This window comes from Letharia columbiana (genome assembly GCF_014066305.1).
Source record: "Letharia columbiana isolate WasteWater2 chromosome Unknown Sc0000083_s0, whole genome shotgun sequence".
NCBI lineage: Eukaryota > Fungi > Ascomycota > Lecanoromycetes > Lecanorales > Parmeliaceae > Letharia > Letharia columbiana.
This window is the reverse complement of record NW_023501128.1, coordinates 56799-82664: the sequence shown is the minus strand read 5'-3', so window position 1 is coordinate 82664 and position 25866 is coordinate 56799. Positions and strand designations below refer to the sequence as shown.

Genomic DNA, 25866 nt, shown 5'->3' with positions numbered 1-25866 from the left:
CGCTGCTATCCCATGCCTGACTATTACCGGAACAGTGCTCTCTAGTGACCATATCTACGTCTCGGACGGGCAAAGGTTCAACTTGAACCGGAATTTGTGCAAGATGCTAGTCTACGTGACCATCTTTGTCGTCTAGGCCAATCCAATCGCCTTCCATATCCTCATCCATACAATCATCTAAAGCGCCGTTGCCATTCACCATCAATGGCGCCTCTTCGGACCCGTGATCCACCCCTGCGAGGAGCAACGGCTGCGCAAGCAAATAGTCCAGTGCATAAATATTATCATCCGCTAATCTGGCCAACTCTAATTGGATTTTCGCTATCGCCTTTTGTACAGTTCGCAGCTCGGAGGCCAATGAGCTAGCGTGATCTTTCAGATAGGGACCATGTGCATGTAATAAAGCCTCAATCCATCGAAGATTGAATTCGAGGTGAGGACTCTCATCGGTAGCTTGGGCGACGAAACGCAGGAGTCGGGCGAGGTATACGATAGGTATGTCCTTGACAAGAAGAGTGACATCGGTAACAGGAATTGCTTCATAGACTCGACGAATTAACAGCCGCTCGTTGAGTCGGAAAGCCATGATAAGGGCAAGAAGAAAGTCTTTCTCCTTGATGGCTTGCAGGGTAGAAGCCGGTGTGATATTGATGTCGAGATCGAAAGGGTCGAATTGGAGGGCGCTATCAAGCGAATAGACAAGAAGACCCTCAGTCGATGCGGCGCAGAAGGCTCCGCCTGTGGGCGAGAACGCAACTGCTGGTGCGCGCACTTCTGGCTGCGTCCGCCGAACAGAAAGGTCGCCACGAGTAGCGCCAGGTAATGTATGGTCAATGCGGTCTTCGAGATCCGAAGCTTCACCCTTCTCATCTATCAAGCCTCTTGGACCAGCTTCGGTGAGGTTGCGGCTGTTTAAAAACTCTTGGGTGCCTTCCAACGACAAGTTGACCGAAACGGTAAATTTCTTGATGAGTGTGCCGGACTGGACGTCATAGAGACATATGTACTTGGAGTTTCCGCCAGCAATGACGCAGCTACCGTCAGCACTGTAAGCTATACAGTTGAAAGACTTTGTCCCTGCGACGTTGGCTGCGGTCCTTCGATCCGAGATTCTTCGACCGCCCGAGACATCACGACGGCCATCCACACCAGCTTCCTGACTAGCTTCAGAGACAGACCAGAAAGTTAGCTGACCGTCCAAGGTAGAAACGGCTACCTGTTTCGAATCGGGGCGGAATGCAACATGAAGGACATTCGCTTGTAGCTGTATTGGCTCACTGGTCTGGGTCCGACCAAAGATGCTCCATATGCGCACTGTATGGTCCCAACTACCGCTTACAACGACATCACCGGAAGGTGCAAATGCTAAAGATGCGACTGGGCCTTCATGCCCAGATAGCTGATCGAGTAATTGGCCCGTTTGAACTGACCAGATATGGATGTCAAAGGAGTCCAGCGATCCCGCGCACACGACTTCACCACTAGGGTCCACAGCGACAGAAGAAAATGATAACCGGGTAGGTGCTGTGAATGTTCTAAAATTCCGATACCGTATTAAATCCCACGCTCTGATTGAGCCATCAAGACTTGAGGTGAAAAGAACATTACCTCTCTTCGCAAACTCGCAGGCAGTCACGCTGCTTGAATGCTCGGTAAATGTGACAATACAGAAGCCTGATTGTGTGTCCCAAACCTTGATCTTGCCGTCATCCGCAGTCGTAATGATACGTTGACCATCTGGAGAGTAGACCAAAGCGTTCATGGAGTCGAAATGGCCTTGTTGTTTCAGGATATAGGACTCTGATTGCCACTCCCAAACAAGAAGCTGGCCAAGTTTCGACGCACCAAATGCCAACCATTCCCCTGAATTGTTCAAAGTCACAAAATCTATCTCATTTTGAGATATACTATGAAAGCGTCGTCAGCATTTCGTATTCAAGCAATCAGAACCGTGGAAGTGCACCTTAAGGTGTGTATCATGTTGAAATCCGGGAGCTCATACAATCCAAAAAGGCCGTTGGAAAAGCCGGCTACAAGTAGATTGGATTCGGCATGATACGCAGCACACTTGACTTTCGCATTGTTCTGCATGAAATAATGTCGTTGTACGATTCTCCACTGTAGAGGGTCTTCGTCATCTTCACGAATGTTGACGTCGCCGTTTGCGCCTGGCCTTTGCGAGTAGCTCCATCTAAAGAGCGCACCATCTTGGCTGACTGTGTAAATCTGCCTTGATCTCAGAATCTATTCCAGCAACGCTAGGTATTTCGGCTTACCTGTTCCTGATCGCATGAGAACCACGCACCCAAAACGCCTTCTCGATGGCCTGCTAGTGTTGTAGGGATAAAACCCTCTTCGGGATCGAGGCTCCATATTCGAGCTGTAAGGTCTTTCGCGGAACTCAAAAAGAAACGAGAGTCACTCGACCATTCTATACTCTGGACAGTATCGTAATGCCCAGCATGCACTCTATGCCGAACAAATGGCGCGTATTCAAGACCCTCATCTGTAGTTGCATCTGGTGTCGAAGGTGTTTTCCATACTTCAACAAGTCTTCCAACACCAACAGCGAAGTGGTGACCAGAAGGTGAAAAGGCTAGGGCAGAAACAGGCGCTTTAAAAGAGAAGTGGTGAAGGGCAAGCCGTCGAGGAAAGTTGGCTAGAATGGCCCGACCATCTTCGTCAACAGAGAGGAGTAGGTTTCCGCGCGGACTGAGGGCTAAGCGGGAGATATTCCGGCGATGCGAAAAGGGAAAGGTATAGGACTTATTGCTGATAATGTCAGTCTTAGTGGCTACAAACTTGCGGAATGCTGGGGCAGCCGGGCCACGTACTTGATCAGGTCAAACACAGTGACACGATTACCGACTGGTGAAAGCAGACAAGTCCCATCAGGAGTAAAGAGGAGGTTTCCTTTGCAATAGACTGTGCCCAGCAGGTTAGAGAACTGTTGCCAAGCCTTAGTTTCTGCAAAAAGCATTGACAGAAGGGGACAACTGGGAAACGCTACCTTGAACTCGGTCTTCATAGTGACTATCTAAAAGACATAGCTTCAGGGAACAGAAAGGAACCAAAAGCCATGGGTTGAAGCGCATGCGTCGAAACCGTCGTTGACCAATTGTCGCACAGTCTGATCCGAGGTCCTTCAAAAAAAAATCGAAAAGCTCGGACCGTGGCGCTAGTGCTAAAGTGGTTAGCCGGAAAATTGTCCCTTTCCAGAGTTCCCCTTAACGAGCTCTGTGTCGGACTGACTGGTGAACGTGTTTTCAGACTTCGAAGTCACTCGACCTTACACACGCCTCTTCCAATTGCAAGAGCCAGAAAATCTCTGACTTTACAATCCCTTCCCAGCTTTTGCACCTCAATTACTGCGGGCCCCTACAAATTGAGCTTTAACATGGCGCCAGCAATGTCTGAGGCTGCTTCGCCAATTGGCATTGCCAACGTGAGTCTATTCTCACGTGCTTCACCCACAGCAATTTTCTAACATGTGCCGTTGGGTGTAGCTTCCAAACCAGAGGTACATACTTTGACGTGTCCGAAAAGCACAGTCCAGCCTCGACTGACTTGGCTCCAGGCATAAGATCGTTGCTAAACGTGGAGCTGCATTCACCATCATGGTATTCCCACACCTTTCCAGTGAGTAACTTGAATAGGCTTATCTGTCCCAGGTTGCAGGCGAATCAGGCCTGGGAAAGACGACGTTCATCAATACCTTGTTCTCGACAACCATCAAGAACTACGCAGACCACAGGCGCCGCCATGCGAAGCAAGTAGACAAAACTGTTGAGATCGAGATCACCAAGGCTGAGCTGGAAGAGAAATTCTTCAAGGGTATTTATCTTCAACTGCTTGGGTTATTGGAATACCTATTCTAAAATTATGGGACAGTCCGCTTGACGGTCATCGACACTCCCGGCTTCGGCGACTACGTCAACAACCGCGACTCGTGGATGCCAATCATAGAGTTCTTGGACGATCAACATGAGTCGTACATGTTGCAAGAACAACAGCCTCGCCGAGCCGACAGGATCGATCTCCGTGTTCATGCGTGCCTTTACTTCATCAGACCGACCGGTCATACGTTAAAGCCCCTGGATATCGAAGTCATGAAGCGCTTGAGCTCGAGGGTCAATCTCATTCCTGTCGTAGCCAAAGCGGACACACTGAGTCCGGCAGATCTGGCTACATTCAAGAGAAGAGTACATTTACTCCGAGGATTCGAACAATTCTGAATGTAACTGACGCAGATCTGTAGATCCGAGCTGTTGTTGAAGCACAAGGGATCAAGATATACCAACCACCGCTAGAGGAAGACGACGACGCTGCCGCCCACCACGCTCGGGCTTTGACGGAAGCCATGCCGTTCGCTGTCATTGGATCTGAGAAGGACGTGAAGACCCATGACGGGCGTGTCCTGAAGGGACGTCAATACTCTTGGGGGGTCGCAGAGGTTGAAAACGAAGACCACTGCGATTTCAAGAAGCTGCGGTCAATTCTCATTAGAACCCACATGCTGGACCTCATTCACACCACCGAAGAGATGCACTATGAAGCGTACCGCGCCCAGCAGATGGAGACGAGGAAGTTCGGCGAAGCTCGACCGAGGAAGCTTGACAATCCCAAATTCAAAGAGGAGGAAGAGAGCCTACGTAAGAGATTCACAGAGCAGGTGAAGGTGGAGGAGAACCGATTCAGAGCATGGGAGCAGAAGTTGATCTCTGAGCGTGACCGCCTGAACAAGGATCTTGAAAGCACACACGCAGCGTATGTGTTGTCCAGCATTTATTCCTATCAGAAGCTCCCGCTGACGATCTTGCAGTATCAAGCAATTGGAGATGGAATTAGAGCAAATGCAAGGCAGTGTTCAGCGAAGCCACGGACGTCGTTAGAAGCGATCTCTGCCTGCAAATAAGTCGGGATGGAAAAGTTCTCCGGCTTGCACTTTGTGGGCCTGCTCATCATTCGAAGAACCTTTGCAACCTTGAAGGCCGTGAGTGCCAGTAGCTGGCAATCCATCCTTCTTCCTTTTCCAGTGGAGTCTCCATGTTTGCTGTCTAACGTAATCAAGCTTTCTGTTCAACTAGTAGTACTCAGATGATGGGAAATGAAGCTCTCGAATGCAACAGCATTCTCAATCCTACGATCTGTGGTTTTAACAATTTCTTGGCTTTCTTACACTCGTAGCGTAGAGTAGTAGCCAATTATGTTTAGGCTCCGCAATCGTAGACGAATGAGCAAGCTCCAAACCAGTCCACCACTACCCAAAATGTGATGATATTTCCCAATCGTCAAGTGACGACCCTCTCCGGGCATTCAGGCGCAATCCACGCCGTGGTGTATAGCTGTGGGGCTGGTCAATATGTGAAATCCCTGATTTCATCCCCTTACGGAACTAATGCTTCGTTCTCCCTAGATCCTCACGGGTTCAAGTGACCGCTCCGTCCACCTCTACAACCCCTCCAAAGCCTCCAGCTCCACTCCCAAATCAGGCCTCATTCAAACCTACAGAGCCCACAGCTACGAAGTCCTCGACCTAGCCGTTACAGCCGACAATGCCCGGTTCGCCAGCGTCGGCGGTGACAAGCAAGTCTTTCTCTGGGACGTTGCCACAGCTCGAACATTGAAACGATGGAGCGGGCACTTCGGCCGTGTCAACTGTGTGGGTTTTGGTGGGGAAGATGGCAGTGTGGTCATCAGCGGGAGCTATGATGCTACTGTCAGGTTGTGGGATTGCAGGAGCCAGAGTACGAAGCCAATACAGGTTCTCGAGGAGGCAAGAGATAGTTTCAGCAGTTTGCATGTGGTTGGGCATGAGATCGTGACGGGGAGCGTGGACGGGAGGATGAGGGTCTATGATTTGCGGATGGGAATGACATTTGTGGATGTCATTGGCCGTATGTCTTTTCTAGCCGTTGTGGATTCTGGGTCGCTGATCGAAAGTACTTTCAGAACCCATCACATCAGTCCAGCAAACGCAAGATGGCAATGCGGTCCTGGTTTCTACTCTTGACTCAACTATTAGACTTATGGATAGGAGCAATGGCCAGTTGTTGCAAAGCTACAGAGGCCATACGAACAAGGACTATCGAGTCAGATCGTGTCTGGGCATGGCGGACTCAGTGGTGATAAGTGGAAGTGAGGATGGGAAATTGTATGCTTGGGACTTGCTGGAGGGGAAGGTGATCGAGAAACTCGAGGCGCATGGCGGGAAGGTGGCCAGCGCTGTAGCTTGTAATGGGGTAAAGAAGGAATGGGCTAGTGCCGGAGTTGATGGTGAGTACCTATCCACCCCTTTCTGATTGATCTAGATGCACGCTGAGTTTCCAACAGGCACCGTCAGTATTTGGGCCATGCCAGAGTGATGTAGCTGCACTCGGAATTGATAAACCGGGGGAGCAATGGTGGGCTACAGGCCCTTGACACATGCCATCTTTGTAACACGCACGCGCTCCTTCGAGGGACTGCTTGAACAAACCGGAAGAGGCGAAAGCGATACTGCTGCTTCAATTCCTGTAGCCTTGATGGTGAATAGGCAGTCGGGTCTCAAGTCCCCGTGTATGCTGTTTTACATTCTAGTAAGCCCAATGAGGCCGTCAACTCTGTAGCCATTTTTCGGCTTGCTATCCATCCCGCTAATTCAATGCAATGTCTAAGGCTTTTTGGTTCTCGATGATATGAGTCCATCCATCACGGCTGAATTTCGCCATTCACGCCGAGCCTCAGTGCCTGCATTGCGCTATCAAGGTCACACTCGTCCACCATAACAGTCCCAGCTTTGGCAGTAGAAAGGTAAGTCATCTCAATCGGGTGGAGGGGCCCGTCCACAAGTCTCCCAGCAACCCCACAGACGATACCACTTGCTTCAATTGGCAACGATTCCAGGTTCAGGACAATTGGGATGAGATAGTCTTCCCTAGCACCGAGTAAGACATTATCAGAGCCCGGCAGGTCAAAATTAGGGAGAAGTCGCTTCTCTAAAAGAAGTCCAGCGGATTCATCTCTGGTTAGGGTCACACTCGCGAATTTGGGCTGGTGAATGAGACACCTAGTAAGTCCGTGTTGAAGGGCTAGTTCGTCGGCCACAAATGTCTCTGGGTTGGTGTTTCGGCCTCCACATTGGACAAGGCGGATTTCAGAGTGTACCATTGGAACGATCGAGTGGCGATTGAGCAATCCAAAGGTGCGAGCCTGAAGCTCTGTCATGTTGGTAGGCGGTGGAGTCGAAGGTAATCCGGAGCTCAAGGACGAGCTCGAGGACGCGTTCCGGTGGTGGGCAGATGAGTTGACATACGACTCTGAAGACTTCTCGAATGCAAAACCACGGTTTTCCAGGGCACGGACGACCTGGCTTTTGGCTTTTGCAGGGACGAGGATAAAGTCGGAATAATACGTGGTGATGAAGAATAGCGAACTGCTCATTGTCAGGAACTCTAATGACGATTAGCAAAGAGTAAAGCTTACATTCCAGCGAGAGCGAGAGGACTTGTCAATTCTAACACTCTCTGCCCAGCCTCCATGCCAGCTCCTTCTACGGAGATTACAACGAAATCTTCCGCAGAGATGGAAGCATACTGATCACCATCGGCGCCGGGTGACGATAAGGCCCGATCTATTGCTGGTCTGAACAGGTCTTCGGCCACATCCTTTTCGCAGACGATGGAGCATTCAATGGAGGTGACAGAGACGTTCAAGAAAGCATGACTGTTTGCCCAGGATCCACTGTTGCGTACATCCTCGTTAGGACCCGCGACCGAAGGGAACAGCAGCTGAAGGACTGAAGGCAAGTAATGCTGATACTGCTCCAAAGGGATATGGACGAGGCTAAGCTGTACTTCCTATTTTGATAAAACAAGTCAGCAGTGGCTTCGAGACGCTGTTGTCTTTTTGAAGGAACACCAGCCCCATCTAGTTTTCATGAAACATTGAAAAACAAGATATATCCCCACTGGCTTTGGAGCATAGCAGACTTACAAGAAAGTGGACTCTGGCCGACATCAGAAGGCTTGACTGCTCCATTGTGAAGACGAATAATCAGCGGTTGGGTAACATGAAAGGCAGCGGAAAGAAATGTGACACAGAAAGATTGGACATGAAGATTTTTGAAAGTCAATCGGAGAGGACTTCTCAAAAAGAAAAGAAAGTACAAGCACGATATGAGCTGTGCTACGTGGACACTGATTCCGGCAGGCGGATGATAGAAGGACAAGTCTCTGCCATGCTTTCCCGTTCGCCTTGGATTCCCTTCATGCACGAGAGCTAATTTGTATTCCAACGCGAAGCAATGGGGAGCGGGAATGGCAGGATCACGGCTGAGGAGCGCTCAGACACCGAGATGCTCTGAGTAAGCGAATAGTCACTGTGAGAGGAAGTGATGGGATAGAAGGATAAAGACCAGGCAAGACGAATACATACAGGATCGGCGTAGTTGGGATTCTAGTCAGAGATGTTTGGGACGTGCAGAGCAGAAGTATTTGCAGGACATTAAATCGAAGCCGTGATACTCGGTAATAGGGCAGGTGAAAGATGAAGCCATACTTTACCATTCACTCAAGGAAGGTTGGAGTCCGTGCTGAGCATGATGCAGCTTGAGCAACAAGTACTTTTAGTGGCCGTATGCAAGTCAGTACTTAAGGCTACGAGTATGCAGGCGCTCTCGCAGCGTGGGGTAGGAAGCTCGGAATGTGGATGATGTGGATGAAGACTCGGGGGGGTTGGAGGTAAGGTACGTTAGTGTCTATGTCTATATGGTTGGGTCTTTTCCAAACACGTCGTAGCGTAAGAATAGGTTGTATGGAAGCAAAGTTGCATCAAAGATCTGGACAGCGAGCTGCAGGGCACCCTCTCTTTGTAGTATAGCCTATCGGGACTGCAGAGATTACGCACGTGAGAGAATATGGTGGGAACAGGGGGAAAAGGGAGAAAGGGAAGAGAGTCGAGAGATGGGCGAATGAAAGAAGAGTACATGGATTCATATCTCTCGTCCGGCTTCTCTTTTGTCTTTTTTCTCTTCGCTTATTCCTTGTTGCTTATTAGCAAAGTGTTATACTTGTAATTTTAACTACCCCTCGTACCCGGGGACAAGGCCAATCCACATGGCCTCTTTTCTCCGAAGCCAGGGTCAGTACCTGAAGGCGGTACTTGTAGGTGAGTTTTTTGGAGTGACCCTGGTGAGCTACTCTTACACAAATGCTTGCTTCATCTGCCCTGAGACAAAGCAAGGCCAAAGCATTCGCAATACACAAGTTAATTCTTACGTGTTACTGAGGGGAAAGGGTGCTGGTGGTGCTGTTCGTCATTGGTGGTAAAGTAAAAAAGGGTAAACCGAGAACCAGTCGAGCGTACGAGTAGTGTAGTAGTCGTGCCGTCAGAGCCGATGAGGGAAAGTTGCATCACACCAACACGCTACAAGTACATGTACCTAGGTAGCTTAGGATCTATCCTGCAGAACATATGCAAGACCCCCACCCTCCCCAAACTCCCCACACTCTTCGCTGCAGTAGCTTCCCCTCGCTTACTCCCCACACTCAAGACTAGACTAAGTAAAGTGAAGTACAGAAGTACCTACAGTCAAAGCTCGATATAGCTGAACCAATAAATCTTATTAGTTAGTCCGTTGTAGCGAGACGAGTAAAGGCCTATGAATTAAATTCATAACTATTTTATTTGATTAGGGCTGTCGAGTAAATTTAATAAGCGATCTTTAGTAAGCGATTTTTGATAAGCGATATTTTGAATTCTATGTCTTTGAAGAACTATAGAATCTAAATTCGAAATTTTTTTATTTTTAAAAAGCGTAAGCTGTAGACTATAATTTGAAAAAGAATCTCAAAATTTTAATAGAAAAAAAAGAGTTATTCTAAAATTAAATAATATACACCTATTTTTTTATTAGGGCTGCCGGTAAATTTAGTGAGCGAACTTTGGTGAGCGATATTTAAATTTCTTGCGCCACCAGAGGGTGAAGAAGTCTAAATACCGAGGTTTAACCGGCTACCGTAGGCTTCCACCAAAAAAAATTCTCTATCAGTTTGCAGGTAGCCGGGTAAACCTCGGTATTCAGACTTCTGTCACCCCTGGTGCGCTTTAATAATTATAAGACTAAATTCTAAAATTCTTCTTTTATTTAAAAGCGTAAACTTTACTCTATAATTTAAAAAAAATATCTTAAAAATTTAATAGAAAACAAAAAAGTTGTTCTACTCGTGCTGTCAGAGTGAGTTCTTTAATAGAGCGAGGACACCAATAAATCCTTCCACTTAGTCGAATATCGGTTAATCTATTGATGTCCTCACTCTACTCGTGATTCAAAAGAGTTGATAGAGGAGGACACCAAAATATTCCACTTAGCGGCATGTCCTTGATCTATGGTGTCCTCGCTCTATCAAAGACTCACTAACAAGTATTAAAGAACTTACTTCTGGATAGCACGAGTATATGTAAATAACGTACACCTATTTTTTTGATGAGGGGCCTCGGGAGGGCTAGCGGGCTGACTCAGCCGGTCTAACCAAAGAGCGTAGCGGACTCGAATTTATCCGATAAACGCCGAGACTCCGGCAACATAGGGCGAAATTTGTTGCCTCTCGGCGTTTATCGGATAATTGGCTGCATATACAAATTCAAGGTTTTATAGCTCAGCCCTACCTTATTCTTATCCGATAACCTCCCGGATCTAATGTAACAAATCTACCTCCACCCCCTGTTATTATACTATCAAGGCATTTACGAGGTAATCATAACTGGCAGGACTTGAAGGGTAGTCGTACGTGTGTTCAATGTCGCATAGACATTAAGGGAAGAGGTTTTGGTAGAGAGATTAGTGGTAATAGTGGTATTTCCCCAAGGACTAAGGGGGGGTGCAGTGTATGTAAAGTCTTCTTATGTCGCAAAGGGGACTGTGTGAAGCGATTTCATGATAGGGTAGTTGCTATGTAGTCTCTAGACTAGATACAAGCCATTCATAGTAGATTATATGGTGGGAGTGGAGTGGTGGTGGAGATGGTAGTAGGAAAAATGGATTTGTTACATGTGGGAGGTTATCGGATAGACTAATTCCGTAATAATGAAAGTACGCTAGTAGATAGCCCTAGCCCTATATATAAAAAAATACCACTTGATGGCTATCAAATTCATTTATTTCGCTCCAAATTAGCTATTTAACTTACCCTGACGTAGCCCAATAACCTTACGAAGTTGCAGTTCCTTTTACGCTTCACCTATATCTCCGAATTCCTACTACCACTAATAGCCACAGGAGTCAAGAGTTTGCTTCCCATTGGATTCGTCCTTGTACCAAGCCCGTAGAGCCTTCCTTTGACTATCTTTGATAGCCCTTCGTCGATTTTTATAGGTGAAGGGGCTATTAAAGGCCTAGAAGGCTTGTAGAAGTTTCAACCATTCCGTTAATTTGAAGAAATTATTCCGTTGTAGAGTTGTAGCGAGAGTTTCCCTTATTTGTATGGGATTTGTGTGGAATCTGCGGAGTTTCTCCGCTATGGCGAAAGTTCCGTTAACTCGAATTCCGCTATATCGAGCTTTGACTCTAGTACTGAGCCTTCTCACACGTAAGGAACGACCATGTCATCATCTCAACCGGCTATCTTTCACTAGATCTACCAAAGACCCTCGTCACATAGTCAGGCACAAGACCCACCAGCGAATCACCTCCACGCCCTGCAACCATTCTTGCCTTAACCCTTCCTGTACACAGCTTTTTCCCCTTCGTATCCCTGGCATCCGCATGCTCAGCGTAATGAAAATGGCCAAACGCGCAGGAAGATACGAGCTTCGTACACTTGTGCCTGCTTGTTGTGACGCTGAAAGTAGCCTTTGATTTGGGTTCCAGGGAAGCGTTAGCATGTTGATGATCGTACATGAGCCCGTCTGAACTATTGCTACCTGGTCCATCCTCCTCGGCCATATCCTCGGCCCCTACTGTTCTGAATATTTCCATTGAATGGCTGCTGTGTGCCACCACGGTCCCCATAAGGAAATTCACTGACATGGCCTAATTGCTGCTGACCCCAGCCGCCAAAGTTCTGCGGCGCTTGGCTTTGAAGGCCGGAGTGGGAGCCTCGTTGAGTTGCAGCTGCACCGTGATTTTGACCTATCTTGGGGCCTGTTGGTGGGGCCGGCGCCGGCACCGCGTTCACTCTGTTGAGGTTCGGCATGGGTGGTGGTGGTGGTGGCCACGGACCGTGATAGTTAGGAGGTGGCGGAGGAGGAATAGGAACCGCTCCAGGACCGAGTGGGAAACCTTTCGAGAATGGGTGTTGGAAAGGCATGGAAGATGGTGGGGAAGGCCTTCGAGCCTGTGTTTGTTGCATGGGCTGTGGACTTGCTGGCGGCGGTGGTCTTTGAAAGACTGAAACCGTCTGCGGCGGTGAGTACGGCGGAGATCTTGATCGGGAGCGGCTGCGCAGGCTGCGGTATCGTCTTCGCTCTCTTGATAAATTTCTTGACTTTGAAGATGGTCGCTGGCTATCCCGACGCCTCGAACCTTGATCTGATGACAATGAACTCGACCGACTTCTGTCCATGGTCCTGTCCCGGCTCCTGCTGCTGCCAGCATCGCTGTATCTTCTCCTCTTGCGGGGACTCAAACTTCTGTCGATGCTTCCAGCACGCCCCATAATCTTTCCAATATCTCCAAGGCCTACTCCTCTCTTCTTCATTTTCTCACAAAATGCTTTGGACCACCCATAGTATCCCTCGCCCTCCAAAATGTTCCCTGTGACCTCGTCGCCCAAGACTGACTGACCCAACTCATCGATATCCATATCATCTTGTCGACCTTCAAAGCCATGTGCATCTAGCGAATCCACGTTTTTCAAAAAGTCCTTCACCGCTTTCACCAGATTCTCATCTGCTGGTCCTGCTGTAAACTGCAGTGCTTTCACAAGCTGAGGGTTGACGGCTCTGGCTGAGTTCGGCATGACATGAGGCATCATGTTACCAGCAGGTAAGTCATAGAACGGGGTCAGAGGATCGCCATGGGAAGGTGGAAGAATATAAGGTGCATCTTTTCTCTCCTCGCTCAAGGCCTCTCCCGAGAGTTTTGTATCCTCGTCCGTGTTCGCGTGGCCAACTTTGGAAGCGGCGGAGGCTGTGTCTCTTAGTTTCTGAATGTATGAAGACTGGTAGTAGCCCTGCCCTTCCCAAATATCGAGGAGATCTGTAATACATTTGTGTTGCTTGACGTACACCTTCAAGCTGTAGGCAGATGCAGCTCCGAACAAATCCACAAGACAAGACTGGAAATTTTCATTCATTATAGAATATGCGGAAGGCGACTCGATATGGTATTTGGTGTGATGAAGCAAATCGTTCAATAGATACAAGACATGAAGCTGTCTTCGCGGTGCGGACGGAGCCGTCTCCCTGGCTGGCTTCTGATCATCTCCATATGCGGCCTTCGCAAATGACAGGGAAAGCGCAACGAGGTATTTCCCAATGGCGGTGGTCCGGGCAGCAGATGGTATGATGTTCTTCAGTAGCCAATCTTTACACAGCTGTTCTCAGGATTCCATTTAGCTATCTCATCATCCATTCAGATGTAGCCGTCAAACCTGGATGTTTGCCGAAGAGCATTGCCTTAGCACAGCCTCAAGGAGAGTGTGAAAGCGAGCAATTTCCAATTTGGGAACTGATGTCGGATCCGGTCTGATCATGCCAGCTGCTAATGATGCTTTGGCAATTGCCAAGGAGTGAGATGCCATTATGATTGGCAATACATTAGAATTACCCTAGCACAGCAGCAAGCCTGTAAGGTTCTTCGAATTGAAAATTGAAGGCATGAAGTACGAGTGAGTACAGATGAAGTGTAAGCTTTGCTGCTTTCCTCGGCAAAATGTTGGTCCGCTTTGAACATCGCCCTCGAGGACGGCCGAGGGGTCGGAATATCACTCCACTTATCCTCTATCGTAAGAGGGTCACTTCCACTGTCTACGACTACATCGCCGTGGGGAGAACGTAGACAAAGAGTTTAAAGATGGCGAGGACCATTGAACGACCAAAATTTGAGGTAAATACGCTTGATGCTTGCCAGCTGTCAGACCTTGACAGCATGGTTGAAGCCATGCTGTCATGACTCTTCCACACTGTCAAGTGGCCTGCAGCAGCATGCTGTGCATAAGGCACATATTCCTGTGCCACTCCCCGCGCAACTCCTGCACTCGTCAGAATTCTGATTCCGAAACTACTTCGCGGTGTTCATGAAATCCCTTCATACTTTTCGCGTAGACATTGTGACTTCGGTTAGTTGGAAAAGCAATTTTTTGCGCAATGCAGCTTTTTGCTGGTACCATAGACAAGGTGAATGCCTTTGAGTAAATCCGAACGCGGATGGGTGCTCAGCAAGCCAACGTCTTCAACGAGAGTCGATGGGAAGTCGCTAGGAGAGAATGACCGAAGTATGCGGTTGCTATCGATCGTCCATGGTGCAATTCCATCATAGGATTTTAGACGCGAAGGCGGTATGAACACCCCAGTGATGGCACACAATAGAAATGAATCCCCTAGCTAGTGCGGTGCCTGCCTTTCAGGGCTTTTTCATGACGAGTGTTGAGTTATTGCGATGGCCGCTACCAGCTGTCCTTGCGCCTTTAAGGTCCGTTGAATGTTTCCACCTTTCAGTGCGCAGAGTGCAGCCTCCTCTCTCAGTACCAACATATCAAACGCCATGCCCTACCCTCCACCCTTTAACTAAATCTATCACCTTTTTTTGATTTATAAGGCTTACTCGCGACATATCTGGCCTCCTCCTGATCCTTGATACCTCCATTTTCTAGAGGATGCTCCGTTGGCGCAGGATCGTGGCTGGCCTCGGTACTGGGGCTGTTGGCATGATCGTGCGGCCTTTTGTGGCCCTGCTTCGGGCTGGGAGGCTTTGCGTAGAACTCCGCGTCGAGGGCGTCCTTCAATCGCCGCCGCTTCATTTCCTCCTCGTGGCGGGCTTTCTTATCAGCATTTACGGAACGCTTAGCGAAGACGTAGGCACCTCCACCGGCTAGCATCGTAAATTAGCAAGAGACACACTTTAGAGTTCCAGCACTTTATACCAATGATCAAGGCACCCCAGCCAATCCTATAATGAATCTATGAGCTCCTTTAAATTGTCTTCCTGCGTCTAAGACCTACCATGTTGACCGGATCTGATTAATTAGCCGCTGAACTTGTAAGTAGGGAAGAAAACGTACTGTATTCATCTTTCACGGTGATTTAGTCAGACTAATGTTGTCGCGGAGGAGAAGTCCCAAGGAATTTCACTTAGCGCGATTTGAAGCCGCTAAGTCTTGGCAGACATTCCACACTGACTCAGCCAACTTCAGTTCATAACCAAGTCTTCTGCGGCAGACATGTCGCCGTAAGAAGTCGCAAGCTGCCACAGGACCGTCGTAGGGTTCTGTTACGGCAAGCACTGTTTAGCGTCGCAGCTGGTCCTCGTCCGCAAACAGTTATGGCATCTAAGCGCAAGGCTTCTACGACTTCACGAAACTCGAGACCTGCAAAGAGATCCGCCTCAGGTGCGGCTACACCTCAGAGTATTGGCAGCAGTGATGAGTACTCAGCCGACGGTTCAGAGGCCAGTGAAAGCGAAGCCGAGAACCTCAGCAAGGCCGTCAAGACATTCTCTGCCGACTCTTTGAAGAGCCGAAGTAAGGAGCAAAGTCGAACGCTTGATCGTGAAGCCAAGACTAGCGGCATCAGTAACCTGTCATATTTGAGTCTCAAACCTGATCACGAGAATCGCCCGTTATGGGTTGACGCCAAGAAGGCCAGGATTACTCTGGAGAGTTTCTCCCCTCTGGCTGCTCAGGCTCAAGACTTTCTGACGACGATTGCTGAGCCTTTGTCTCGACCGGAGTTTCTACACGAGTATGCCCTGACAGTGCATAGCCTTTATGCCGCTGTATCTGTTGGTCTTGTTCCTCAAGACATCATCAATTTCCTTGATCGTCTGTCAAAAACGCCTTTGCCGGAGGAGATCAAGAGCTTCATCCTGGGATGCACTCAAGCATTTGGAAAGGTCAAGCTAGTACTCAAACATAACCGGTATTTTCTTGAGACGCCTGATAACAAAGTGTTGCAAAGGCTGGTGCAGGATGAAGTTATTGGTGCTCAACGAACAGGGCAGGAAGAAGGCATCATCACAGAGAAGGCTCCGAAACTGGGTGGACTCGTCATTCCTGGCACTAAGGATGCTGCTGGCGTCAAACAGCAGCCCGGTTCTCAACAGCAGATCACGGATGGCCAAGGCGGAGTAGCCAAAGAGGATGATATCTACATGACTCTACGAGAAGATGACGACGACGACGACGATGACGATGAGAAGCATATTCATTCAGTAGAAATACCGGCAGGGGGCGTCGAGGCGGTCCAGAAAAGGTGCCTCGATCTTGGATATCCTGTTCTCGAGGAGTATGACTTTCACAACGACCAAGTCAACCCCAATCTGGATATAGACCTGAAACCAAATACCACGATTCGTACCTACCAGGAAAAAAGTTTGAGCAAGATGTTCAGCAATGGTCGAGCTCGCAGTGGAATCATAGTGCTACCATGTGGTGCAGGGAAGACTCTGGTAGGGATCACAGCGGCCTGTACCATCAGGAAAGGTATCGTGATACTCTGCACAAGCTCAATGTCTGTAGTACAGTGGAGATCAGAGTTTTTGAAGTGGAGCAATGTGTCCCCGAACGACATCGCAATATTTACATCTGATCACAAAGAAAGATTTTCGAAAAGTACTGGCATTATCATTTCTACGTACTCAATGGTCACGCAGACAAGGTCGAGGTCTTATGATGCAGGGAAGATGATGGAATTCATGCAAGAGAGGGAGTGGGGACTCATGATACTCGATGAAGTGCATGTCGTCCCTGCTTCTATCTTCAGAAGGGTCACGCATTCCATAGCAACGCATTCGAAACTTGGTCTTACAGCCACACTGCTACGTGAGGACGACAAAATTACAGATCTCAATTTCTTGATTGGTCCCAAGCTCTACGAGGCAAATTGGATGGAATTAGCTGACCAAGGACATATCGCAAAGGTACAATGTGCGGAAGTGTGGTGTCCAATGACGACCGAATTCTACCAGGAGTATCTACGAGAGACTTCTCGCAAGAGAGCGCTGCTGTACATCATGAATCCTCGAAAATTTCAGGCCTGTCAATTCCTGATTGACTATCATGAGAAGCGCGGAGACAAAGTCATCGTCTTCTCCGACAATGTCTTCGCTTTAAAAGCTTACGCCCTCAAGTTGAAGAAATTCTACATTTATGGCGGCACACCTCAAACCGAACGCCTGCGGGTGTTGGAAAATTTCCAACACAGCGAACTTGTCAACACCATCTTCCTGTCAAAGATTGGAGACACGTCACTCGATCTCCCAGAAGCGACTTGTCTGATCCAGATCTCGTCACATTATGGTTCCCGTCGCCAAGAAGCGCAGCGTCTGGGCCGCATTCTTCGAGCAAAACGACGAAATGACGAAGGATTCAATGCGTTCTTTTATTCTCTAGTGTCAAAAGACACGCAAGAAATGTATTATTCTTCGAAGAGACAGGCTTTCTTGGTCGATCAGGGCTATGCTTTCAAGGTGATCACGCATCTGCAAGGCATCGAGAACCTGCCCGGTCTAGCATACGCATCACCAGCAGAGAGAAGGGAGCTACTGCAGGAGGTTATGCTGCAGAACGAAACATCGGCAGACGTGGAAAAGGTGGACGACGATCTCTTCTCGGCACGCTCCAGCGGTACTAAAGGAAAAGGTGGCATGGTCGGCAAGAAAGGCGCGAAGCGGACGGCGGGCATGCTCAGTGATCTCAGTGGCGGCCAAGATATGGCCTACATCGAGTACAACAAGAGCAGGAACAAGGAGCTGAAGGGCAAGCACAACCCCCTTTTCAAAAAGATGGCCCGGGAGCAGCAGAGGCGGAAGCAACAGCGGCTGGAGGAGAATACGTAGCATCCAAACCATTGAATTTAATTGCATAGCGATGGCGTTTGCAGGAGGATAGTCCTTGCTTGAGGGGACGTTTGCAGGGAAGAATAGAAAGCAAGTGAAACAAAGAAAAAAGCAACTAGACCCTCTCTGCCCTCAACCCAATCATGGAAGATCCCTTTCGGACACGTGAAGATGGCGACTTCTCGGCACTTTCTCGGTGCCGAATCTGGCGGTACTTTGGTAAGCAGGATACACTACCATAGTGCAGCTACGCCTATGGTAGGTAGGGATAGTTTCCTGACCACTCACCTTTTTATGCCAGCAGGCAAGCAAGCGGTAGGACATGATCAGGGAGGGACCAGAGCGAAATGATGCCAGCAGTGTTCAGGCAAGCAAGCAGTAAGACGTCATCAGACAGCACCAGAGCGGGGAAAGCATCTGGTACAACATACCTGGTGTTGAAAATACCTATTCTTTCCCCTTTCCCCTTTTGCATTTTGTAAATCTCCCATGGCAAAAGATGGATTGCGCTCCTTGATCATCCTCTGATACGTCCAATCTGCCCCTTCTTCTTCTCGTCTAGGTAAAGAGGGCATCGGTCGTCTACAGAATCCGTAGCCTCCGGCATCATACCAACATGTCTGCCTCAGCTTCACAAGTGAAGCTGTCTCCAGACCATTGTGGCATATTCCATCTCCCCGGTGTCACGAAAGAATCTGCGGCCAAGGCATCCGATGTCTTGCAGGAGGACCTCGAGAACCACCATTGTTTCTTCAATGCGTCTGGTTTCCACAGTAGGTCTGCGCTTCGTATTACTTCTTCCTGGCTTCGGTCCACCATTAAAGATCGGTGTCCGGCTTCTCTGACGCGCGGCTATAGATCACATTCCTCATCACATTCTTACATTGTATGCTCTCGGCGCGGGTCCGGAGCTGATACAGAAGCATTATGAAAGCAACAAACAATATCAACGACCCCTGCAGCCAATCACCGACTCCATACTGGAGGATCTTCATGATAACGAGAAGTTTCGAGAGTATTTGGGCAGCGGTCGCTACTACCATGAGTGGCTTGTCTTCTTTCAAGGCGAGATAGACAAGAAAGGCTACGAGGTGGTCATCAATGAGTATTGCTTGAAAGGTGATGAGCGGGCAGATGATATGCTCGTACGCTTACACGGCGGTAAGCTACCACTCCTTGCGCCTGACAATTGGAGAGATACCTTCTAATACTATCCAAGGTTTCCTCCATCCGTGAGTGTACCCATGGAGCAGTTCGTTTCCGAATGACATCGTATCTCGAATCGCAAGACACGCTCCAAGAGCAAACCACCCACTGAGCTTGCCTCACAGCCCATATCTTCCCCTAAAGAAGCCATGCTGACTCCTGAATTTGTAGGATGATTCACTTAGGCTTCGGAGTCGAATTTAAACAGCCAGCAATCGTTGCTGAAGCTCTTGCTCAAGCAGCCGTACATGAGTCATGGCTAGGGCCATTCATGCTGGATGCTGAGAAAGCGGCCACTTCAACCGGTAAAGGCAAGCCGATGGTAGAGCTATTGGATGAAGTACGTGCAAACAAAAAACTCAGTGAAGCCGCCCAGTGGGACGACTCGAACAAAATCCGAGATGGTATTCTGGTCCGTGCACCCGATGAGATGATAAGCATCGCCAAAGAATGGAAGGTAATGCCAGGTGCAGTAATCGAGAAGACAGGCGAAATGACGAACGTGAGTTGTGTTTCCGCAATCAGTTCTTCCTGATTCGTGCTGCATTTTGAGTTGCAAGACTCGTCGCAGGAACAAAACACTCCCGGAACCGATTTCACGACTCCGATTTGACACGAGCGAGAAGGGATCTACTGACTCCAAGATTCTTCAGGCGGCTGTCTATTATACCGGAGGAGCCCAGTATCCACCAAAGCCGATAAAATTCGACTTTTACTACATGCACTGCGTCAATTGCTCAATATTTTATGACGCATTCTCAAAGCAGGCGACTTGGATAACCGACGAGAATAAGGCTCGTCTCTTGGAGTGGAAAGGACGACTCGACCTCTGTATGTATGCTTCCAGAAGGTCACCAAAGCCGAGAATGGACATCATCAACGACTATGAACCCAAGCACCCGGAAACAGCGAAAGACACTGTTGTTGAAAAGGATTCTTGGGACGGCATTGTCACCCGTGTACTCCACCTCGACGACGATGGCCATGCTGCTAAACTCGTCAGAGCTCTCGCACACGCGGAGAACATCTGTGCAGCGTATAGTATGAACGACCCTCTTTTCCGTATCAAAGGCGACATGTGGTTGCAGCTCGGGCATATGGGTAAGCTTCCACAGGATCACTCCTGGGATTGGCTGACCATATTCTTAGCGATCGACAGTGTAGAAGGCGCAGAAAACACTGGAGGTGCTTGGGTCAGATCAGCAGGATTCCCACAAGCTTGGGAGCAGTAAGTTATATCTGGCTTCCTGCTAGTGTTCCGGGCCGTCAATCTGGTCAAGCTGCTGACTCTGCGACTGCAGATTCGAGGACCATCCCCGGGCACAGGTTTGAGGCCAATAATTATAGCTTACCTTTGTTCTTCGTATCTGATTGCAGTGGTCAAGGATGTAAATATCTATTGCGCTGTAGATTTGGCGGCTAAGAAAAAGGCAATCTGCTTATTTTTGGGTACGTGTTCCATAATGTGTGTAAATGTGGGGATTACCCAATGAACGAAGATGTGGTTGGGCTGTAGCCCTTTCAATCTGCTAAGCAGATGTAAGAATGGACTGATCAAGCAAAGCATTCTGCGATGTACGTGCGGAAAAAGACCTGGAGTCTCTGGGGCTCGCCCGGGATTACGGTCCTATCTAGATGGATATGTAAAGGTTCGATAACCGACCGAAATTTGACAGCGCGAACCGCGCGGTGGACATCCAATCATCCACTTTGCCCTACCAAATGGTGTCTGAATATATGGCCCGGCCCCTTCGCTATGTTCTAGGAATCATTACTGCTGCTGTACTACCACAGTCGCTTTACTTCGTAGCGCTCCTCTTCCTCTTGGAAGGATTCCACGATGAGGACCGCCCCTGACCACGCCTCGTCCTCCTCTACCACCTCCTCTGCTATCTAGACTTGCTGGGGGTGGCGTATTTGCATATGATCGTGACTGGAAGGCTGAATTGGTTTGAGCCACAGCATTGTCAGCCTCGGCGCCGTCCAGCCTTGCATAAACGTTTCGGTTGATTTGCTGAGAGTTAGGACCGCCACTCGTGCTATTTGGCTGTCCACCTCTTCCACGAGAGCCATTAAATTGCGCGGACGGTTGATTGCGTATTGGAAGTGTTTGCTGTTGCCCATCCTGCCCATCGATACGGCCGGGACCACCTCGACCCCTCGGGGCTCCACCACGAAATCCATTCGACTGTCCAGCCACGGCTCCTCGGAAAGATCCTCGAAGAGGTCCTGGCACCTGTGCTGGAACTAGTTGCCCTCGACCGTTTGGTCCAAGGGGCGCTCCGTATACATTTACGGTTAACCGCTGCGTTTGAGCTTGCGGCCGATTTTGCTCGCCGGCACGAGATCCGGCGACCACCTGACGATCCGTGAGATTTAATACAGTATGAATAGGTACGGTAGATCCTCGAAACGGCGAGCATCTGTTTTCCAAGGATGTACCACTCATAAAGGTGACATCAAAGACGACATCGAGAAGAACAGTCCTTGAGGTCCGCGTCTTCCCAACGACTGTCCCGCGTGTTGCTATCGGCACTCGGCCTGAATCTTGGACATACACTACGCGATCGCCAAGCGAGAATCGCTGGTGACTCAGTCTTTGCTCCGCATCTGAGGGTTTCAATAGGGCGTTCCTAGGTGCGCCATTGATTTTCTTGTTGACACCTTTTCCCGGTGGATCCATCTGGAAGGCCTGATCGGCAGCCTGCTCGATCTTGCCGACTGCTTCAGAGTCCAGCTGCTCTGCGTCCAGAGGTACTTTCTCAAAGCTTTTGGATTCAATCTCCTTGAGCCAAGTCTGTATGGCCTTTATCCTATCCTTCGCTTCGGATTGAGGGTAGAAGTCAGTGGCGTCATAAACGTTGCCTTGCGAGTTCCGTTGTATTCCAGCGATGAATTCCGGGAACTTGATCATGTATTGTTGTATCAGCTGGACTGCCTTCTCGCTGAACTCCCAGCCGGACGTTTTTCGCGAGTACCCAAGCACCTTTAGTTTCTTCGCTTCAAATTTCAGATTCAGGCCCAGATTGACCCTATTATCATCAAGAGCCACTTGGAAAGAAGAGGTAATCTTGCTGAGGACGAGAGGGTTCAGGCCTAAAGTTTTTGCAACCGCGAACGAAGGGGTGTAGTGCGAGTGACGGTCTGCATCCTTCACTATCTGACGGCCGAACTCTGGGACTTTTGCTGCCACAGTCGAGACCCACAGGTCCGCTTTGTTCGCTGTGTGGCCAACAACCTGTAAAGGCCTGCCGTAATTGAACTCCCCAAGGAAAAAAGCTCTTGATCCTATGGGAAATTCTTCTTCTATTGAGAGTGCAGCCTTTTCCAAGAAACGCGGGTCTTCGCTGGCTACTTCCTCTACCACGGTTTGCGAAGCATAATCCGTTTCTATACCTTCTATGTGTGCGTACTCCTTGACGGTGGCCCCGTCATCAGTCTTCTTTAAACCTTTCAGAGTGTCGACGTGGACGAGTGATTGGATTCCCCCAATCATCATTCCTAATCTCTTGCTGTAGACAGATTCGATCCGCTCGGCTTTCCTATGCCACATATCGATCTCTTGGGGGCCGTGAGGTACCGCAATTGGCTGACCTGCACCATTCTCGGGCATGCTATAGTTGAACAATTCATCGGAGACCCGGATGACTTTGGCTTCGGATAGAAAAGGGTAGCCAATATGGACTTTACGACCAAGCAAAGACTTTGCGGCTTCGACCTTTGTCCGCGGCTCCGGCTCCAGCAAGGCGATGACCATACTCTCGTTTCTGCTGTCTTGTTGGAAGATGTTCACACCATGGAAATCAAGGTTTCCCGCGAAGGGTAGCGTGTTCAAGCTTGGAAAGCCAGCGAGTGCAGACTCCCCAAGTTTGACACCACGCATTAACCCGACATGATAATCCAAGCCTTCCATCGTTGGTAGATCGAAAATGTTCTCCACACAGTGGCAATTCGATATATCGGGAAATATGCCAACAAGAGAACTAGGATAGGTAAATTCAACATCTCCCGAGTAGGAAAATCTCAACGACACTCCGAATTCGTTGCGATCCTTTTCGGCTTGGGATAGCATATGTTCCTTGGTTTTCATTGCTGGCAACAATCGACGCTCATCGATGAAAGGAATTTTGACTACCGCCTCCCATTCCATCTTCTTGCCGTTCATGTCCAATTCAAAGTCTCGAGGATAAAAATCGATGATGGGCGATTTAGGATTTGTCATAAGATCGTGATAGGGTGTTGGTACAATGGTCTTGCTTCGGTCAGGTAAGACGCCCATCAATTGCTGATATGGTCTGAACGGCTGTCCTAGCTGAAAGTTTATGTCTGCGTTCAAGCCCAGTTTGACATCTATAACGTGTCAGTAGAAGCACTGAGGATTCGCAGCGGAGGGAAACTGAAAGAGCGCTTACCCGATATCATTGGAGAGTAATGGTACCCGTAATACCACGGCCAGGATGCCACTCCACGGTAGTAATACAATAGCACCCACTGCAACCCCTGAACGTAATTTTCTGTCAAGTTGCGCATTTCTGTGTCGTTTTCCCGGCCCCATCCGAACTTGTTCTTATAATATTTGTCTTTCCAAGTCTGAAATTTCTCCTCGTACTTCTTGTCCACTTGCTCCTGCACTTCTTCTGGCGTGATGTCGACTACCTTAGCATTATCGTAGCGTTTGATGACACGAAGCAATGCGATCGATGCCTCCTCATCTTCCACATCCTCATCATCTTCGTCTCCTTGAAGTTTGCTAGGAAAGTCGAGCTGCAAATGTTTTTCACCCTCATCATTTGCCACGCTCTTCCATTGCAAATGGAAATCTTCAGCCAGCTCTTGGACAAATTTCCTATCTCTGGCATTCAAGTTTGGAGGGAACTCGAAAGAAGCCTTTGGAATGGAAGGATCATTGGACCGACTGCTGACGTATTTCTTCACTTGCTTGAACAGGTCCTTCTGATGACTAGACATCGACAAAGGCGCTTTTTTGTTCCTCCGCCCGTCTTTCTCCATGACATCCACCTTTCCCATTTGTTTTCCTTTGAACCAACTTTCATCAGCACTCTCGGATTCGAAAAAGCGATATTCTACGTGAGAAAGTTCCTCCAAGAGAAGTGCTAGCCGCGCCATGTTGATAGCGCCGCGTTCATTGATGTAACCACCAGCTTTCGGTAAGACGGATTTATACACCTTGAACATGAGAGCCAATGCCCCTTCGTTAATATGCAGGTTCGGAAGGTTTGGCAGAAAGTCATTCCCAACAAAGAAAGCCATCAAGATAAAGTCGTCTATGACTCGTTCCATGTCAAAAGGGATATCCAGAACAGATGGTTCCTTTAGCTCCTGAAACTCCAACTCCAAATACTCTCTGACAATGCACAGGTGCATCAAGTAGAAATTCTGATGCTCCAGTTCCTTGGATTTCTTCTGGGTCGCTCGACCGAAAGTGACCTCCTCTCGCAGCAAGCAAAAATGAGGGTCGTGGCTGAGCAGGCCCAACATGATAAGGTCCGCGTCAAGGCCATAAAGACAATGTCTGATGTTAGCATCATACTCTGGCTGAGCTTTCGCAAGTCTGATATATTCCATAATTTTGTGCTCTCCTTCCCCAGGTACTTCGTGCCCTGAAAGCACAATCTCAACGCCCTGCCAGTCAATGTCCTCTGAAATCTTTTTGTTGATGAAATATTTGAGTTGTCGTGTCAGCTTGGCCATGAAATCCGTCCCTGTGCCTGTAAGCTCTTTGCCCGAGTTTTGCGCCATTAACATAGATCGGCCTTACCCGGGGTGATGCAATTGCTATCGAAAGCATCCTCTGTGGGCATCTCGACACCTTCTCGCAACGCCTTCTCCTTTGCTTTCTCGGCGTCCAAAGCCGTTCTGAATCGGCGAGCTCGCTGCTGGTTCATCTTGGCACGAGGAGCAACACCATCAATCGCCATGAAAAACAACTTTCTTGGCCGGATCTTGCCGAATAGATGTTCAATGTAGTTGAAAATAGCAATGAACATCTTCTCCTCGGTCATGCGATATGTAGGCGAATCTGAATCGTTGTGGGTACAGTTGTGTATGATGCCGTTCATGTCGAGGTCTAGAGACATACATCAGGCGCTGTAATCATCCTCATCTGTCCAGGTCTGCATAGCTTACAGAGATTGTCAAATTCAGGTATCCGGTTCTCCGCTATGAGTTGAGATATTGCCGGATACCTCTCGCTCATCCTGCGCAATGTAAGTATTCAATCCTCCTTCTGAATGACAAGGGTGGTACCATCTGAAGAATTTAGGAACACCCATCTTGACGTTTTCGTAATGCTGTCCGAGAGGCTATTGTCTGGTCAGAATGCCAATATCCGTCAGAAGTCCATTTGTGTTTGTGTGTACTCACTGCCTCATCAGCCTCTTCACTATATATGGAGACAGAAAGTGAAGGGTCTGTGTGAATTATGAGAAAAGGTCTGGTAAGGAAGCTGGTTGCATCTCAAGGCATGCCACTGCCCGCACTAGGCTACTTTCGTTCACGCGCTGGGAACCGCGCTGCTGCGCGTAACCCCAGATTGACTACTTTACTGCTTTCTGCAATACCTAGTACCCATCATCCAAATTCTTACCCTGTCAATTTCGAAGACTTTCAATTCACACCAAGCGTAGACGATAACTGTGATCTGCCTTCCAGCTGGTACTCTACCA

The 25866-nt window shown here is 48.8% G+C and overlaps 9 protein-coding genes across 9 annotated transcripts; 4 read left to right on the top strand and 5 right to left on the bottom strand.

Annotated features, from left to right (window-relative positions):
- Positions 1-106: 106 nt before the first annotated feature.
- HO173_012539 (uncharacterized protein) lies at positions 107-3028 on the bottom strand (the record flags this gene model as incomplete). The annotated part of the gene is made up of 5 exons (XM_037314408.1): positions 107-1907; positions 1964-2226; positions 2277-2772; positions 2835-2947; positions 3011-3028. 5 exons carry the CDS (start codon positions 3026-3028, stop codon positions 107-109), a joined length of 2691 nt encoding a protein of 896 aa, XP_037158716.1.
- Positions 3029-3397: 369 nt separating this feature from the next.
- On the top strand, positions 3398-4892 carry HO173_012538 (uncharacterized protein; the record flags this gene model as incomplete). Its single annotated transcript, XM_037314407.1, has 7 exons — positions 3398-3445; positions 3507-3520; positions 3578-3620; positions 3672-3834; positions 3892-4202; positions 4259-4767; positions 4823-4892. The coding sequence occupies 7 exons, from the start codon at positions 3398-3400 to the stop codon at positions 4890-4892; spliced, it is 1158 nt and encodes a 385-aa protein (XP_037158715.1).
- A 382-nt stretch (positions 4893-5274) lies between these two features.
- Positions 5275-6365, top strand: HO173_012537 (uncharacterized protein; the record flags this gene model as incomplete). Its single annotated transcript, XM_037314406.1, has 4 exons — positions 5275-5364; positions 5417-5897; positions 5953-6276; positions 6334-6365. 4 exons carry the CDS (start codon positions 5275-5277, stop codon positions 6363-6365), a joined length of 927 nt encoding a protein of 308 aa, XP_037158714.1.
- Positions 6366-6690: 325 nt separating this feature from the next.
- HO173_012536 (uncharacterized protein) lies at positions 6691-8019 on the bottom strand (the record flags this gene model as incomplete). Its single annotated transcript, XM_037314405.1, has 3 exons — positions 6691-7414; positions 7465-7838; positions 7975-8019. The coding sequence occupies 3 exons, from the start codon at positions 8017-8019 to the stop codon at positions 6691-6693; spliced, it is 1143 nt and encodes a 380-aa protein (XP_037158713.1).
- A 3878-nt stretch (positions 8020-11897) lies between these two features.
- Positions 11898-13721, bottom strand: HO173_012535 (uncharacterized protein; the record flags this gene model as incomplete). The annotated part of the gene is made up of 2 exons (XM_037314404.1): positions 11898-13514; positions 13572-13721. The coding sequence occupies 2 exons, from the start codon at positions 13719-13721 to the stop codon at positions 11898-11900; spliced, it is 1767 nt and encodes a 588-aa protein (XP_037158712.1).
- A 981-nt stretch (positions 13722-14702) lies between these two features.
- On the bottom strand, positions 14703-15209 carry HO173_012534 (uncharacterized protein; the record flags this gene model as incomplete). The annotated part of the gene is made up of 4 exons (XM_037314403.1): positions 14703-15010; positions 15063-15088; positions 15142-15155; positions 15201-15209. 4 exons carry the CDS (start codon positions 15207-15209, stop codon positions 14703-14705), a joined length of 357 nt encoding a protein of 118 aa, XP_037158711.1.
- Positions 15210-15460: 251 nt separating this feature from the next.
- Positions 15461-17974, top strand: HO173_012533 (uncharacterized protein; the record flags this gene model as incomplete). The annotated part of the gene is made up of 1 exon (XM_037314402.1): positions 15461-17974. One exon carries the CDS (start codon positions 15461-15463, stop codon positions 17972-17974), a length of 2514 nt encoding a protein of 837 aa, XP_037158710.1.
- A 616-nt stretch (positions 17975-18590) lies between these two features.
- Positions 18591-20512, top strand: HO173_012532 (uncharacterized protein; the record flags this gene model as incomplete). Its single annotated transcript, XM_037314401.1, has 7 exons — positions 18591-18747; positions 18833-19135; positions 19194-19206; positions 19352-19682; positions 19834-20281; positions 20330-20408; positions 20482-20512. 7 exons carry the CDS (start codon positions 18591-18593, stop codon positions 20510-20512), a joined length of 1362 nt encoding a protein of 453 aa, XP_037158709.1.
- Positions 20513-20951: 439 nt separating this feature from the next.
- On the bottom strand, positions 20952-25473 carry HO173_012531 (uncharacterized protein; the record flags this gene model as incomplete). Its single annotated transcript, XM_037314400.1, has 5 exons — positions 20952-23530; positions 23593-24903; positions 24960-25268; positions 25328-25398; positions 25448-25473. The coding sequence occupies 5 exons, from the start codon at positions 25471-25473 to the stop codon at positions 20952-20954; spliced, it is 4296 nt and encodes a 1431-aa protein (XP_037158708.1).
- Between the last annotated feature and the right edge of the window lie 393 nt (positions 25474-25866).